Source organism: Hetaerina americana, unplaced genomic scaffold (assembly GCF_022747635.1).
Source record: "Hetaerina americana unplaced genomic scaffold, ioHetAmer1.1.p SCAF_14, whole genome shotgun sequence".
Lineage (NCBI taxonomy): Eukaryota > Metazoa > Arthropoda > Insecta > Odonata > Calopterygidae > Hetaerina > Hetaerina americana.
The window spans coordinates 12,424,381-12,442,134 of NW_027286514.1; the positions used below are offsets into that span (position 1 = coordinate 12,424,381).

At 35.3% G+C, this 17,754-nt stretch overlaps 1 protein-coding gene across 8 annotated transcripts in view; it reads left to right on the forward strand.

Moving 5' to 3' along the window:
- The first annotated feature begins 1,786 nt into the window (after window positions 1-1,786).
- The window catches only part of yrt (erythrocyte membrane protein band 4.1-like yurt), a 36,974-nt gene continuing 21,006 nt past the window's right edge, over window positions 1,787-17,754 (forward strand). For 7 of the 8 annotated variants that reach the window (XM_071583517.1, XM_071583523.1, XM_071583518.1 and 4 more), the window contains exons 1-11: window positions 1,787-2,097; window positions 2,208-2,312; window positions 2,404-2,446; window positions 2,888-2,908; window positions 6,161-6,239; window positions 6,678-6,775; window positions 8,590-8,710; window positions 11,878-11,965; window positions 14,057-14,145; window positions 14,748-14,849; window positions 14,946-15,083. In XM_071583517.1, the coding sequence (XP_071439618.1) occupies window positions 1,948-2,097; window positions 2,208-2,312; window positions 2,404-2,446; window positions 2,888-2,908; window positions 6,161-6,239; window positions 6,678-6,775; window positions 8,590-8,710; window positions 11,878-11,965; window positions 14,057-14,145; window positions 14,748-14,849; window positions 14,946-15,083 (1,034 nt within the window). In that variant the 5' untranslated portion in view covers window positions 1,787-1,947. The remainder of the gene's footprint in view (window positions 2,098-2,207; window positions 2,313-2,403; window positions 2,447-2,887; window positions 2,909-6,160; window positions 6,240-6,677; window positions 6,776-8,589; window positions 8,711-11,877; window positions 11,966-14,056; window positions 14,146-14,747; window positions 14,850-14,945; window positions 15,084-17,754) is intronic. The other variant, XM_071583521.1, reaches the window with a different exon arrangement.

Genomic DNA, 17,754 nt, shown 5'->3' on the forward strand with positions numbered 1-17,754 from the left:
CGTCCGAAAGTCATTGCTTCTCAAGTATAATTTAGTCTTCGGAAGTCTTATAGGAAAATTTTAATTCTAGAATTGTACGAAATATTGATGAAAACCTGCCTCATTAGTGAATAATGGCCATATAGAGTTGCACAATCGCTAAGCAATCTTGAATGAGATATCGAAAATCGAAAACTCAACAGTCCAGGCATATAGCAAAGGTCTCAAACAGGCTATTTTACGAATGACAGCGATAAAATAATGTAAGTCCCACACTACTTCGATATATCGTACAAAAAGGCCAAATTAAAGAGAAAAAACAAATTCAAGTTTTACTTTGTCTTCATTTTCTTTGATTCACGATCACAGCAACAATAATCTTACGTCCAAAAATTGATACCGATAACCCCTTCGACGGATTCTTCCTCTATAGTTCGATTGATGGTACCCTAAAAACCAATGCCATATAACCCTACACTGTATGATATTAGGTATGAAAAGATAAATGGATAATCTGGAAAACAGGATAGAACACTTCCTCACCGTATCACCCTGACCTTCAATGTCAACATTTCGGAATCTCATTTTAATATCCTATTCGATAGTCGGAGTACCGCGTTATGAGCTTGCCACATGCCATCCTAGGCATCGGTACGACATTCTATATCGACCATCCTAAGAATTCGAACTCGGACCTGCCGCAATGGAAGTCAGTATAAAACCACTTCACCAATCCAGCACTTTTCTCTGCCTTTTATCACAACGGAGCGAAAGTTCTCCCCTCATTTCCCTTCAAATTACAGTCATGTCGACCTTTGACTCTATGAAAAAATACTTTTGATAGACTTCAAATGGCAGAAAGCGCTTAATTCATTGGGAACGCAGGTACCAGGAGTCGCGGCGCTTACCTTAGGGACAGCTGTGATTTCAAGTGTAGAGCTTCCTATTAGGTAAGAGCCCGACGACCTGCATGTAGAGCGAACAGGAATTACCTCTAATTCCTGAGATTGGACTCTCGAGTTCGAAAAAAACATGACGAAGTGTATGGCCCTCTGTATTTCCACTTTCTAGCCTATCATTTTTGTGCGAAATGTTTATGAAAAGTTAAGACATTTTCTGAAATATTGGGTTTCCTTATTTTCAAGTAGGTACATAGCGCCACGGTCGTCTTTAGTCCAGCGTTTATTTGTCCAGTGTATTAAATATTGATAATTTTGTTTTTCGTTAGTATGTTCTGTAAGTGACGTACTACCAACGAAAATAAAATTTAGTACAAAAATATTTTTCAAAGTATTTTACGCGTAATCATTCATAACTACCCTTTTGATTTGGGTATAATAAAATGTGCATCTTTTACATTTTAGAATAATATTAGAGACAAGGGTGTGAGATCTTTCGATAGTTAAAAATCAAATTACTCATATCTTAAGGATTTCAAATATATCAATATTGAACAAAAACTGATAGTATTATCAATGTTTCGAATGGTGATTGCGAAGAAGAAAACTATCATCAGCCACCTCCGTATTTGAATCCCCGCTTCTCCTTAAAACATAATTATGCACTTATCCCAAGGTTTGAGCGTGCACGACGTTCTAGCAACAAAAATTTTCTATTTAAAAATCAATGAAAATTCTACTTCTCTGGAAGGTTCGGTTGTGCAATGAGTGACTGTTGACAATCATTAGAATTTTTCATCTATATTCTGAACATTTCCTTCATTTTGAAACGGTGTCCAAATTCAAAGGGTCAAGTGACGTAATGCGCAACGGTATGCGCATTGTATTTTTCATCTTGCTGGCCAACATCCATGTTTTTGTTGTGTGTGCTGTGAAGATGTGAATTCTATTATTTAATTTTTAAGTGCTTATAGTGTACATGTTGAGACAATAAAACTATCCGAGCTCCATAGGGCGTTATGATTTGTGGGGACAAGAGTTTAAATAGAAAGCCTCGGATATTATCACGATGTTGCGCTTTCTTAGTCGTAGGAAAGGACGGGACCCCCAGAAGTCAAGCCAAACTAAAGCTGGCGCCCAGCGACTGATTCCTAATAAACACCTTATCCAGTGCAAAGTCATTCTTTTGGATGGTACAGATTTATCAGTTGACCTGTCTGTGAGTATTAAGATGATTCCGTCATAGTTTTATGTATCACGTACGGCTTTTTCGCCAACAAGCTCAGCTGTACATGTGTACGTTTTAAACTACCTTCCTGTGTGTTACAGAAAAAGGCCGTCGGAAATGATTTATACGAACAGGTATTTTATTCACTGGATCTCATCGAAAAAGACTATTTTGGGCTGCAGTATACCGATGCCAACAACGTCCAGGTATTATTAATAATGACTATATTTTCGGTTTAGTTAAATATGAAACAGAAATATTCATTAACTTATCTTAAACAAATTTAATTTATTTCAGCACTGGTTGGATCCAACAAAAGCAATTAAGAAACAAGTCAAAAGTAAGTGATAATATATCCCACCTAACTCATCAGTAGTTTATTACATACCGGGGTAGTTTTTAATGATGTGCGTCGGCGTTGTAATCGGGCAGTAACAATCACTCTTTGTTTACTCAATTTAATATATTTTTCGTTGGTGCACGGTTGATACTAGTTCCGAAGTATGCCGTTGTCTAAAATATGTTAACCAGTTTTAGTGATAATTTTAACTTGTAACGTATTCGGAGGAAATCCATATTAAATGAACCAATTGTCTTTAAGCGGGATTTTAGTTTTACCAATTTAAGATATTTTTAAAAGTCGGTCCGTTTCATGTTGATTCTGTTTTAATACTTTAACAAGTCCTTGCTCATTCTTAACCATGAGGGTGTTCATTGTTCAATTATGGTAAAATAAATTGTATTTTTGAATGTATCATTCCTTATCTTTTCTTTATTGTAGCAAAAGGCAGTGATTCTATGGGTGAGTTCTGCGTTGTTGTCGTTCATCTCCTGTTCGTGCTTCATTGTAGTTATGCTTGCTATATTTAGGCTGGATGTGTTAGAAACTTTCATATCTGCTATTATTATCACCATTTTCAATCGCAAAAATGTTCTGAAATATTTCATTGGAGTGAATACTTTAATAATGATAGGATACAGTGTTATGTTATTTTCGTAAAATGCATCACTTCAGCAATTGGTTTTAATGTGTTGGGGTCGAACCAAAATTACTGCCACATCGGAATGCACTAAAAATGTTATTTTATGTGTGCATTTTCATGGTTAGCAAGGGTTAAGTTAAAATGATGGAAAGAAATCTTAAAGGTTGTTAAGGCTTTGGAACCTTAAGACTATGGACTAGGGCCAATTCTGACCATCTATCACATTAAGGGGCCAATTTATTTAGCATATTTCCATGAAAATTAATGGAACTACATGGATTCTCGTATCTATCTGTTGTCGTTAAAATATCAACAAAGTACCAAAGTATTTGTTTATACTTTTCTGTCTTTTGAAAAAAGTTCCATCGTTCACAAAGTTACATTGCAGGACCTAGCTCTACATTTTGCCCAATATTACTTATATTCATGTTATGTTTTCCTTTATGAAAATATTATTTGGATAAAGATAATCGCGTATACAGCTCTAGTTTTAGTGGAATATGTGTATTTTTCATGGTATTTGTTTCTCATTTTGTTTGTCTATGTCTAATTTTAGTAGCTTTGTCAATTTATAGTATGTCGTATTTTAAATGGCTGTATATCAAAATGTTTTACATTCAATTATCATAGTAGTTTCATATGAGTGACATTTACCCTGAAAAATGTAGTGCATATACCCATATTTAGTTTTATTCTGAGGTGGCTCTCTCACTGATAGACAAGCCATTCGTTCATTGATAATTTCTTTAGCAGCAGGACTCTGCTCATCAGCAGGAGTGGCCGTGCCACTCGGTTTCTTAGCGATGCATCTGAAATGTATTATTCATTATATTCTCTTTATTCTAAAGTATGCCAATTGCTACTACTTACACTGAGTAATAAAATTTAAAGAAAAAATTTTTTCCCCTAAATTCTCCCCCCTTATTCAAGTCATTGCTTTGTCATGCAAATTAGGCAAACGTGATATGTACTGGGTTAATCCTTATGTCTATCATTATTTCAATTATCATCACATTACTTTCCTCCTGGTCAAAGCTGATGATATCCAATAAAGCTATTTTTGAGACCTTCCTTAGTCAATTAGTCAATGCCCTTTTCTAATTGGCCAGAAAATATTATGAGTGGCTTTCTAGCGTCTTCCTCAGAATGACGAGGATAGAAATTAGAGGAAATAGTTCCCATAGTTCAGTAAAGAGGTACAAAGCTTGGGCATAATATTTTGCATCAAAACCAAGTTGTTCTCATTGAGTTGTAAGTCTGGATTCTGTTTGGCTTACTTGTCTCCTATGTCATTATTATTGAAATAATGCAAAAATAGGTGAATATTAAGGACCTAAATAGCAGATGAATATTAATTAATATCAATGAACTAAAATCAATTCTGGGGTTGCTGATATTGATAGAGTTCACAAATGCAAAAATAAAAACATTTTCATGGCTTTGGAGCAAACTGGATGGCCATTCAACTTTCAGTATTATGAGTAGGGATAGATTGCAGGTGATACTGATAATTCTTCTCTTTGACTACCCGTCATTAAGCAGAATGAGCTCCAAGGAAGATCGGTTACAGCTTACTGGAAAAAGTTTTGAAACTTGAAATGAAAATTTATAAGATGTACTTGCACTTGGTGATGATCAGTTGACTGACATTCTATGGACACTGTCCACTTAGAAGTTAATAGTTGATAAATACATACGTATTTCTTATGCATGGCAGATGAAAGGAAATACAAGCATAAGTCCAAGGTAACAATAGAAGTTAATAAAAGGAAGTAAAGAGAAAGCTGTGGTAGATGCTGCTCACCAGATATGTGAGAGATATGACTGAGAAACTCAAAAAACTTTGGCAGAACATCAAATTTAATTTCTTCAAAGGTATTTTCTTTTAATAGTTTCAATGGTCTGCCAATTGCTATCCAAGCACTTGGCAGTTCTAGCAACAACTAGAAAAAATAAATATGAGCTTCCTGTGGGTTATCCAGATTTGAAAGTTACATCAACTAAGAGTACCTCATTTAGATTTCAATTGAGTGGCACATTGGGCCCATGCTAATGTTAAAACAGCTATTTTCTGTTGATGAAAGTGCTTTATCATTGGTTTTCTATACTGTAGTTATCTTTCTGCCATTCCAAAACTTTTGCCAGGTAGTTGCTTTGCTGTAGAATTATTTTTAAATTACTTAAATGCTCTCTTCTGTAGACAAAGTTAATCCTTAGGTAAAATAATGAAATATATGAAGCAACCATTGTTCATTTTATAAAGAAAATTAGAACAAGACACTCAAAGTGGACATTTGAAGTTAAAAGAGCTTTAATTGTACAAAAACATGATAGTTAATCTATTTATGTATCTAACACTGATATGTCAGTGTTAGGTACATAAATGTCTAATGTACCAAAAACTGATATGTCAGTGTATAAACCCATATTTATACTCTTGAACAAGAAAATACAGAACCATTGAAAAGAATATTCACATAATAATTTGAATAGTTACGTTAGTGATATTCAACCTTCTTCAAAAAGGTATGTATTGACCTAATCTTTCATCTACCTCTAAAAATAGCTATTTACTGGCTTTTGATGGAGGATTGTGGTTGGGGGAAAGTGGGGGTTAGAGGGGTGTTCATCTGGCAATGTTGGGCTGTAGGGGTTTGGAGGCTGTGAGAGCATTACGTCAATGATTGTTAGGAGTCATGAAGGATGGATAGAATGGATTTAGGAAAGCAATTGCTGAAAGACAGGTTAGAATGTGTGGGAGAGAAAGGTTGGCAAACTGCATTGAGGGTTAAGGAAATAAGTATGCGTTTGAGGAATTCATGCTTATTTTCTGAGATTTTGAAAAATTGCAGGAACTAAGTCAAGAGGGAAGAGGAACTGAGGCTTTTCTGTTGCCGTTTCCTTAAAAAATGTGAATGTTGGTTTTGTATGTTTTCTTGCATTCACATCAGCCTCCAATTAGAAATTTTCTTCATGTTAAAAATTTCCCATTCAATTTTATGAACAATACATGCTTTAATTAAGCGCTCTATAGCAACGACCATGATGATTATTTCTTAATTTTTTTCCAGTTGGGCCACCCTATACATTCCGACTTAAGGTTAAATTTTATTCCTCGGAGCCAAACAATTTACGTGAGGAGTTGACGAGGTAAGGAAGGAAAAAAATTAGTTTAAAAAAATTCATTTTGTGACCTGTATTTGGGACCAATAAATTAATGAAATATTTGATTAAATTTACTCATTTTCAAATTTTTTCATTTAATCATTTGAACAGTGTAGACTAAATACCATGTAAAAAACTTTTATTTTTTCTGTCCTTTGAAAATAAGGCTGTTGCTCGGCAACCTAAAATTTTTATGATTCTCAAGGTTAAAAAATTAATTGTGTATAGTTATTAAAAATGTGTTGAACTGAAGAATTGGTGCTACTAGCAAAGCCATAGTACCGTTATTGAAAAGCATTTTCATTTCATTATGTCTAATAACTTCAGCAGAGGTTAGAGTTGGACATTCAGCTGGTAAATAATGGTTTCCCTTTCAGTTTTTTATGAAAGTAATTAATTTTAAGTTTCTCCTTGTATTCTCAGGTACCAGTTTTTCCTTCAGTTGAAGCAAGACATACTCGATGGAAAGTTAGAATGCCCTCTTCCAATTGCGATCGAGCTTTCTGCACTCTCTCTTCAATGTAATTCATTAATTTTTTCTAATCTTAACTTATTATAATTATTAAGTGTAGAGCCTCATAATTTCATTCAAAATTGGATGATATCTGGGTTTATGGATTGTTTGGAGGAAACAGAGAAGTATTTCATTCTTGAAAATTTAATGCACACAAAATATGTTAGCTTTTTCCATCCTGGGGTGAAATAAAAAAAAACTTTCATGGTTACTGAATGCTCGTTATAGGGATCTTATTTAGGTTATGGAAAAAAACATGGATAGCAATTGCCATCCATATTTGCCTGAGTGCACCAAACATGTGCACCTTACACATTATCATGGTCCCAATAACAGCACTAATTTCAACTATAATGTATTGCAATTTTTCATGAGACATTATAGTTATTAAAAGAATGGTAAGGTGGAGAAATTATCGAGACTTCTTGATGCCCAAGATAAATGGTTACAGTGGGTTTTGTTTCATGTTTGCATGATAATTCCTTGTCCCGATTAATTGAAGAGTCATTGAAAATGTAAAAAAAAATGCGGGTCAAGAACTTTGAATTCCTAACTAAACAAGTTCATTCAATTAAGAGCATGGCAATATTTACACATGGAAGTAAAGGCTTCAAGAAATGGGAAGAGAACTGAAAATTGCAAAATGCTATAAAACATTTTGCACTGAGAAAACTAAGAAAACCATTAGAAAAATCTTCAACACTAAGATATCAGCAGACTTATTCAAACTTAAACAGAAACGCACTTAACACCTTAAAATGGAGCAAATCATCCAGTGATAATAATGAGTAAAGAGGGCAGGTGTTGACATCAGATGAAAAGGATAAAAATCACAATATCCACCAGAAACTTGAAAACTGAGCATTACCACATGTGGTTAGGAGTCCAAAGGAAGACTACTCACGTGTTTCAGCCCACTTACATGGCAGCAGCCCAGGGATTCCGCTGTCAAGGTGCTGAATGTCAATTGATGTGCCACCACTGGAAATGGTGTCCCACAAAATCAGTTGATGTCACATTGGAAGTATTAATATGGCTTTTAATCAATGATGTAGTTATGAGTGAATGTGGATAATTCACTTCATGATGCACGTATTTATTTTTCCTTAGTCATGAACATGCTAGTTATGTTTCACTATTGTAATAGTTGTCAAGCATTAAATGTTGCTCAATGTATTAATTTTACTTAATAATTAGTACCGTTTGTTGCTTGTGTCTTTGATGAAATGAAAAAGCCATGCTTCTTACTGAAAACATAATAATAATGTTTCTTCATTCCTTAAGGGCATATTTGGGAAATGTGTGGAAGACTGGTTTGTGCAAGTCTTGCAGACAGTTTGGGGCATGTATGTAACTCGTCACATTGACTTCAGTTATTAAAGGCAAACAGATTTCATTGTGATTACAATTTGAATGCAAATGTACTTTTTAAAATAAAAAGTAAAATTTGGACAGAAACTGATAAAGCTGAGATTTAAATGGCAAAAAATTGTTTCCCTTAGTTTTCTAGGTGATGTTTTCAGTAATGTTACACCAGCATGACAAGGGTTCTTTGCAAACATAGCTGAGTAATGGGTAGTTATCCTTAAGTCATTACAACCTCTTGTGCTGTACCTATGTATATCAGCATCAATAACACATCGCATCACCATGACATCTATGTTATCTTGCACTAGGCACAATGACAATTTTACATATCGCATGATTATAAGACATGGTTGCAGAATAAGGTGGTAAATAATATATTAAAATATAAATAAATGCTCAGCTGACTGTACTTCAATGAAAATGTAATGATGGATAATTTTCCTCCTATTCCAGCCGAGTTAGGAGACTATGAAGATGGTGTTCACACTCCATCTCTGATATCGGAGTTTAGGTTCGTACCGAATCAAACTGAAGATATGGAGTTAGCTGTTCTAGAAGAATACCCCAAGTTAAGGTAAGCTAATCCATTGTGTAAAGATTGTGTGTTATTGAAATGCTTGTATAGAAGATGGAAAGTACATTGAAATTCACATACCTGAATTTAAAGTAGTTCTCACTCAGAAGATACAAGGTCAAATGACTTACAAAGGGAAGCTGGCGACTATTTTTAAGAGGAATGTCCATGCCTAACCAAATATTCCGATTAATGACTTTAAAAGAGAAATTCATCAACAATTTTTGGGTTGAGTGCATGATGGTTTTACTACAGGATTGTTACTTGAAAAATCAAGGAAAATAAATGTAGTTAAACTATGTATTAACTTTATTAAATGTTTTGGGCTTTCACCAGAAATTCATATTTCTCACTGCAAAATGTCTATTTTTATGTGCAGAAAATGTATCTGCCTCTTATGCTTGTAGCGGAGGATTATTTGTACTTTTTACATTTTTATTTTGCTATTGAAAAACACAGTCCTGATTAGGAATTGGTTGATGTTTTTGGAGCTCCAACCTTGTAATTGTTAGGTAATTGTAGGTCTCTGATTGTGTTCTGTTTCCATGATGTTTTACCCAAAGTGTTGGAGATGAAACAAACATACGTAACATTCAAGTAATCTACAATATTTCGTTTGAGCTGCATAAACAACCAAGTGCGTGATGTAATTGTATTGCCCTTTGATTGAGGTGTGATCAAAGAGTGACTGTAAATGGTCTTAAAGATAGTTACTGCAACAGTGCAAGCAATTCTTTCCCGTATATTCACCATCAAAGTACTCTTACTATTCGTTGATACCAACCCAATTATTCTTGCACTTTTGTGGAAATATTTTCCAGAGTATATTTACTTGATTACCACTGCTATTTTTACTCAATAACATCATAGTAGTCTCATTTTTTGCTCCAACTTCATTGTTGATGGTTGTAAATAATCAAATGGTGCTTAATTGAGTATGTAGAGAATGCTGCACAGAAAGGTGCATCGCTATGATAAGTGAATCACTCTCCATTACCCTACATATTTTGTCTGCTGGGTAATCAAGTTGGTGTGGTGGATAGTGGCTTTCCACCCCAAGGGCTTGGGCTTGAATCTTAGTGGTGGCAGAATTTTTCAGAGTGATCCCGATTCTGACATGGAATACCTTGTAGAGAGCACTTCAAGTTTAGTTCACTGTCTGTTGAATGGTACGTTAGGCTGTGGACTCTATTGTGACTTTTGTTAGGAGTCTGCAAGTGTTGACACTTAGTTTATCTTCATCCTTCCTCTTTTCCCAGAACATCTATCTCTACAGCATTACCCGCATCAATTCATAAAGGTTCAAATTACCTCAGCTGTCGGTCACCTCCCGAATAACTAGTACTGTTTTGCCAGCCTCTTTAATTCTTTTCATATGAAATCAGTAATCAAATCAAAAATATTCTTAGTAGTATGGCAATAGTTTCAAAGAGTTTCTTTATGGGATGCATATTATCATCAATGTTGATTTTTAAATGATGGACTTATTACAATGCAACAATTCTGGAATGTAAAAATCGTTTGTCTTCTCCGAGATCCGGGTTTGAATCCTGGTCCAGGCAAATGATTTTTACACTCTGAAATCGTTCCATTGTAATGCACATTTGGCAGATGACTCCATTATAAGTTACTGTGGCGGCAATACCCGCAGTTTCTTGGAAGGTGACCTTAATGCTTATTATCTTCAGCTGATGTTAGAACTTTCATAAAGCAATGAAAACATTTGACCACTTAATGTGTGTACTCTTCAAAAATGCACCTCCACAGTATAAACTTTTTCCAACATTTTTATAAAGCTTCATAAGCGGTCCTTCCAGAATTGAAACTGAAAAGGACTGTCAAGAAAGGGACCAACCCGTATATTTCAGTACAGAGTGTTGATGCTGATCTGTGTCCTTCCACTGTCCACAGTGGTGCCACCCTATTATCACTCCTGTGCACAGGAAACTTCATGGTATTATACTTTTTGGAAAGGCCTCGTATTTTGGAGCAATCTACAATCCACATAATTTTTTTTATTTATCACTTAAGTTTTTTATTATTATTCATTGTCATCTGTTCAGCAACTGCATGCTCACAAAGACGACCATCGCACTAGTGAATAGTGATATCGCTCACTGTCCATTCACCGCGATAACACGGCAAATATAATGCTCTCACTGGAGAGCTCTGTTCTGGTTTGAAACTTTTTTATCACACCTCTTACATATCTCCAAAGAATTCTTCTAGAGCAAAAACATGTAACTGATGGATATGCTACAGGTACATATCTGTATTATGCAATGACGTTCTCCTTATCAATTTCCCAATTGTTATCATTATGTACCTGATGGTGACCAGTCTATGCTGTGAAAATTATTCTCTCCATCATGGGTGATGTACTCACGTAATCCAGACGTAATATCTTGAAGTAAGATGTTATCAGGTAATCCTCACTATTCCTCTTTGAAAAATATTTTTTTGTAACTTAAGGGTGTGAATTCCATGTTTTTTATAATCTGCAAACATTACCTCAATTATGCAAATTTTCCAGCCGAAGACTTAGGCATGGAAGCGAGATAGTTTGCATGCCATAAAAGCCTATGCTTAATTTTGGTGAACAAATTTAGTGGGCTTCGTTGATTGAATGGATTCATTTAAGTGTTGAATGATTCACTTTTTAATGGAGGACACTGAAGCTTGGCACACCCATAGTTATAGCACTGAAGAGCAATGCATGCACATTTTTTTGTGTGTGATTTGAAGAGCTATGACCCAAGTACCTTCATAGTTTCACCATGTGCATGGAGAGAGAATGAGAGAGAGAACCTTCCTTTACATTCAAGTGATGCATATGTATTGGGTTTTTCTAGAATTTATAGTGGCTGAAATCATAACAAATAAGCAATTAATTGCTGAGAAAAACCTTGACCAGTGAAAATTTGAAATTCAGTTATATGTATATCCAATGCATGATTGTGTTTGCATTAAGTCGAATGAATCTTTCCATTTCTCTACTGACCTGAGATGAAAATTCTATCAGCCATCTTGTGCCATTCAGAATCAGTAGGATATAGACAATATGAGCATCTTCCATTTTTATTGATTTTAGAACAGAATGGGTAATTTGCTGTGGTTGTTCTTCATTTATAACTCTAACAAATTTTACTTGATTTTCTATCTTAAAGGGGGCAGACTCCAGCGCAGGCTGAATTAAGTTATCTGAATAAAGTGAAGTGGTTGGACATGTATGGAGTTGATATGCACACTGTCCTGGTAAGTATTCTGTTTTTTCTCTGGTATGCAGAAGCCGATTAGTGAATGAGGCTGAATTATGTCTGTTCTTTATCCAATTGTTGTGTAACATTTCATCTAGCAAGCTTAAGTTGCCTGTCGGATATTGAAATTATCATAAATGAATTGAATCAGTGAGTTAACCTGGAAATCTATTATATGATAGAAATGTTGGTGATAAGCATAAATAATTTTTAACATGATAGGTCAATACTAGTTATTCAAGAATGAAAATGTTAAGGCAACTTCTGGTTGAGAGTGAAGTTGAAGTACAGTAACTCACTCAGCTACCACAACCATGACGACTTGTGTCCAGAAAATTTGGAATTGTTTGAGAATTTAATTTTGTCTGGGAAAAATGAGAAATTGAAAGTATCTCTTCTTGCCTCAACAATACCCATCCACAAATTAGATCAATTTGAATTAAAATGGAATGCAATTATTGCTTTGTAACCATTCCACTCGATGATTAAACTGCAATCCCTTCCCTTGTATTAACCAAGTTAACAAAGGCGTTCCCCAAAGCTTAACCCTTGGGCCACTCCTTTTTCATTTACATCAATGACCTACCCAACTGCTTACAGAATAACGAAGGAATAATATCAGTGTTGTATGCTGATGACACTCATGTAATAATATCAACACAAACATATCCTAGCCTGGTGGAAAAATCAAAGTCTGTCACACTTGCAATAAACAAGTGGTGTACAGACAACCTTCTAGACTTAAATGTAAATAAAAGTAAAATAGTATACTTTACACGCAATAAGAATCTGTCAGATGATCTGCTGGTAAAAGTTAATGACCAATCAATTGAGCATGTGACGGAATGTAAATTTCTAGGTATTTCTCTGTGTGCAGATATTTCTTGGGATACGCATGTAAAAGCCCAACACAAGCTCAGTTCAACTTGCTACTTATTAAGACACCTGTATGAAACTACAAGTAAAACTGTACAACTCAATTTATACTATGGGGAAATTAATTCAAATATAACCTTCATTATATAATTATGGGGATCAGCTGCTATTTCTCAAACCATCTTTAAAATGCAAAAAAAAGCTATTAGAGTCATCTCCAGGAAACCTCACAATGCTCCATAAAGGCCTATTTTCCATGAATTAAATTTGCTACCATTCCAGTGCATCTACACTATGTTTTTAATTCTATATATAAAAAATAACATTGGTAGCTATTCTCTTAACTCTGCCTATCATCATCATTACACCAGAGGCAGGAATGACTTCCATTATGGGAATAAAAGAACTAAAGCATTAAAATTAGGACCCAATGAAATGGGCATCAGATTATATAACAAACTACCCAAAAGTATCAAGGATACAAAGGGAACTGCTGCATTCAGGCATAAATAAAAAAGATATCTACAGCGCAATATGTTCTACTCGGTTGACGAATATCTCGACAATATTCCCGACCAGTAAGTTCATACTTAAAGTTTCTAGCAATGGCCATGGTCCGATTCATGTTGGTGACCAATGATTTTTCTGAATTGATGTTTCATGTGCATGTTACAGCCAATGCTCATGGGTTTGTGCCAAACATTATGTAACTGTGAGCATCATTTCTTTTATGTATCTTAATTGATCCTGTGTCTTTGCTCCTTTTTGACGTGCCTTATATCATGTACACTCACCATCCACCTGGTATTTTTGTACTGTGATCTCTGGGCAAATGAAAAGTTATAATAGTAATTATTATGATGGCCAACTTGTGGAAGCTTAATGGGGGATTAATTTGTCGGGGAACTTAAATTTTTTCCATAATTTTTCCACTAATCAGTTAATTTCTCATTACTGAAAATAATAAATCCACAATCCAAACAAGAGTTGTCACATATTCAATGATGCCATTAAGGAGTCAAAAGGTTCTTGTGCATTTATACTTATTGTTTAGCTCATATTTTTTCATATTAATGCTTGAAAATTTTCATTTGAACTGGATTGGTTGATCTCAGCATGCTTGCTTTGAAACCATTATTATGACATTTCAGTACCTTTGATGGTAATTTTCAAATGAATGGGACAATTATTCAAATTTCATGTTTACTTACAGGGTAAGGATGGCTGTGAGTATTCTCTTGGTCTAACACCTACTGGAATCCTAGTTTTTGAAGGAATACAGAAGATTGGGCTCTTTTTTTGGTATGAGTCAGTTATTTTAATTTAGGAATTGTTTAATTTTTAATATCCTTTTGTCTGCTGAGCTTTCCCTTCTCTGAATTCCTGTACCTTGCACAAAATGCTTAACAAAATTACTTACCAGTTGCACACTGAATCCTCACTCAATGATATTTAGCTGTTCGTCGCAGCCAAATATTATGAAAATATGTAAAACTGAAGACATTGACACATTAGTGGATTTAATTTACTCCAGATGATTGAGCTATTGAGTCATTCAAATGTCAATTGAATTTTATGTTGCACATTTGGTCACAAACTTTAGAAGAAAGTAATCAATTTAGAAAATTTAATAGTTTTTAACGTTACATACTCATCATATGCCTGAGAGTACTATCACACTCTGCCACTCGAGTGCTGCCATTTTTCATGCTGTAAATAATGAGACATGGTTGAAATTCCATGAGTACTCCCTGTAGGTGATATATTGTTCGCTCTAAAACATGCGAAAAAGATATTTAGGTATAATATAAAAAATCTAATAAGAATTAAAAAGTAAAATAATTAGTTACTTACTTTATTTATCTCATATGAAGTAAAATAATGGATGATGACTGTCATTGCAGGCCAAAAATAGGAAAGTTGGACTTCAAAAAAAAGAAATTAACGTTAGTAGTGGTAGAAGACGATGACCAAGGCAGGGAACAGGAGCATACATTTGTGTTTAGGTGAGACTGTCCTTAAGAGAGTAGATTGTGTTATTTACATGTAAAATGTATGACAATGTATTAATATTTTTCCTTTTACCCTGTTCTCTGCTATAGAATGCATAATGAAAAGGCTACGAAACATCTCTGGAAATGTGCAGTTGAGCACCATGCCTTTTTCCGCTTACGTGCACCAGTCAAAGGGCCATCTGCACGACAAAACTTCTTCCGAATGGGATCCCGATTCCGATACAGGTTAGTCACTTATATCATTTACTGTTTTAGGATACAAGATGTACAATACCCGTAGTAAATTTTGCCGACAGTAAATCATATTTACTGAAATATTAGGTTTTGCAGAAAAGTATTTAATTTTGTAATAATTGAATTTTCTCAATGTATAGTATTTTCTAATGTGAGTAAAATGTAAAATAAAATAAGAAAGAATTTTTCCCACAACTTCTCCAGGAATAGCACTGAACTGACCTTATTGTGACACCTTAGTTATTCTGGACATTTTCCATGATTTGTCACATTATGCCAAAAAGCAGCATTCTTTTACAGCAATAATAAAATTCTTTCTGGCTCTTGAAGGGTGGCAGTAGTCCAGGGGTTAAGTGTTGAACTACTGACTTTAGGGCTCGGGTTTGATTCCCAGGCAGTCCTCTCCAAATGCCTCAGCTTCACCCAAGCTGTGTGAATTTTGGGTTCCAGATCTTCCTGGGAAACCATGACTGGCACAGGGAAATACACTGGCCCCCCTACCTTGATGTGTCAATTTCACATGCTGTTGAGCTTAGTACCGGGTGAACTCTACTAGCACCAACCAAACCAACCTTCAGGTTGATTTCTGTGATAAATAGTTTATAACTCTCAAACCTGGGTGCCCTCCCAACCATGAAAACATTGGGACTTTGAATTCAATTTTTAGCATAATTTCAAATATACTTCGATCCCATTATTTTTTTCTAATTATAGGGTACTACGAAATCTTATGTTGTGATAGGAACTCATTACAAAGCTGTCTGCCAATGGGCACATCATTTGCCTTTTCAATTGGGTCAACTTTGCTTGTTTTGAAATGTCATTTTACATATTTTACTAAGTGGTGATTACCTATCGAGAATACAAGACGTGGGCAGTTTCAACAGTAAACCTGTGATGGTATATAGTGTTGAATTCTATTTCTGCAGTGGGTGTGTACCGTCCTTTTAAGGTATATCAAAAAACTGGGAGAGAGGGCTACAATCAGGCTTTTTTCTGTTTGATGGATCCATACTACCTTGAACAAAAAGTTCCCGGAATAACCACCGTGTGGCGCTCCCATCGTTCCGATTTGAGTTCTGTTTTTTTTTGTTAAATTGGTACATCTGTTGTTGATATTCCCTTTAAATCTTAGTGTCATAACTTGACATTTGCAAAAGTTACGGTCGGTTTTCGGTATGTCCATCAGTGCTTCCTGCGATTTTTCCATTACTTCCTCTCGGCTGCTAAAACGCGTTCCCCGTAATGGTTTTTTAACTCGATTGAACAGAAAGAAGTCACAGGGAGCCAAATCAGGTGAATTCGGTGGCTGTTGGATGGTATTTGTTGCATTTTTCGTCAAAAAATTACGAATAATGATAGCACTGTGCGACGGTGCGTTATCATGGTGCAAAATCCACGAGTTTTCTGCGCACATTTCTGGTCTCTTTCGGCGAATTGCTTCACGCAAACGTCTCATAACGCCCAAATAATACTCTTTGTTTACTGTCTGGCCTTCTGGCAAAAATTCATGATGCACTACACCGTTGTAATCCATGAAAACCGTCAGCATTGCCTTCTTTTTTGACTGAAAACGACGTGGTTTTTTTGGTCTCGGCTCATTTGGTGAACGCCATTCACTTGCCTGATGTCTGGATTGCGTGTCGTACTCATAAACCCACGTCTCGTCTCCAGTAATGATCCTTTTGATGAATGTGGGATCGGATTCAGCCTCGCAAATCATGTCTTTTGCGACGTCAACACGGTCTCTTTTTTGCATGAAATTGAGGTCTTTTGGCACCAACTTTGCTGCTACACGACGGAAACCCAAATCATTAACCACAATGTCTTGGGCGGATCCATAGGCAATGTTCAAGTCCTCCGCTATTTCTCTGATGGTTAATATGCGGTTATTGACCAACATTTCTTTTACTTTATCAATTTTTTCACCGACTTTCGATGTCGATGGTCTGCCACTGCGTTCATCATCTTCGATTGACTCACGACCACTTCTGAACCGCTCGTGCCACTGGTAAACGACCGTTTTTTTTAGAGAATCGTTGCCGAAACACTTTTCCAACATTTCCAACGTCCGTGCGCCACTAAATCCGTTTTTTACGCAAAATTTAATACAAGTTCGTTGTTGCAAATTTAAATCCATTTCTGAAATTGTAAAAAATCGCCAACACACACAGAGATAGATGTACTCTTGGCTACGTAACTTTTGCAAATGTCAAGTTATGACACTAAGATTTAAAGGGAATATCAACAACAGATGTACCAATTTAACAAAAAAAACAGAACTCAAATCGGAACGATGGGAGCGCCACACGGTGGTTATTCCGGGAACTTTTTGTTCAAGGTAGTACATGTAATGCAGTGAACGCAGCAATACAGGTGATCCTTCATTTTAGCGATTGATTTCCAGAGTAAAATAAAAGTTATGAAAGCATAATTGGGCTAAATTCTAGACTGATAACAGGTATTAGTTTAATATAAATGCACTCACTGTTGATTCGTCTGTGGAAAGATGGAGTGTACTAAAATGTATGTAATGTAATCAGCTGACTGTAATCCCAACTATGTGTGTGAAATGTTTCCCTAGACTAAGTAAAATGTGTAAAAGGATTATTTAACTAATGTTTGGATAGAATGAATAAGTTACTACTAGATGAAGAAGAGA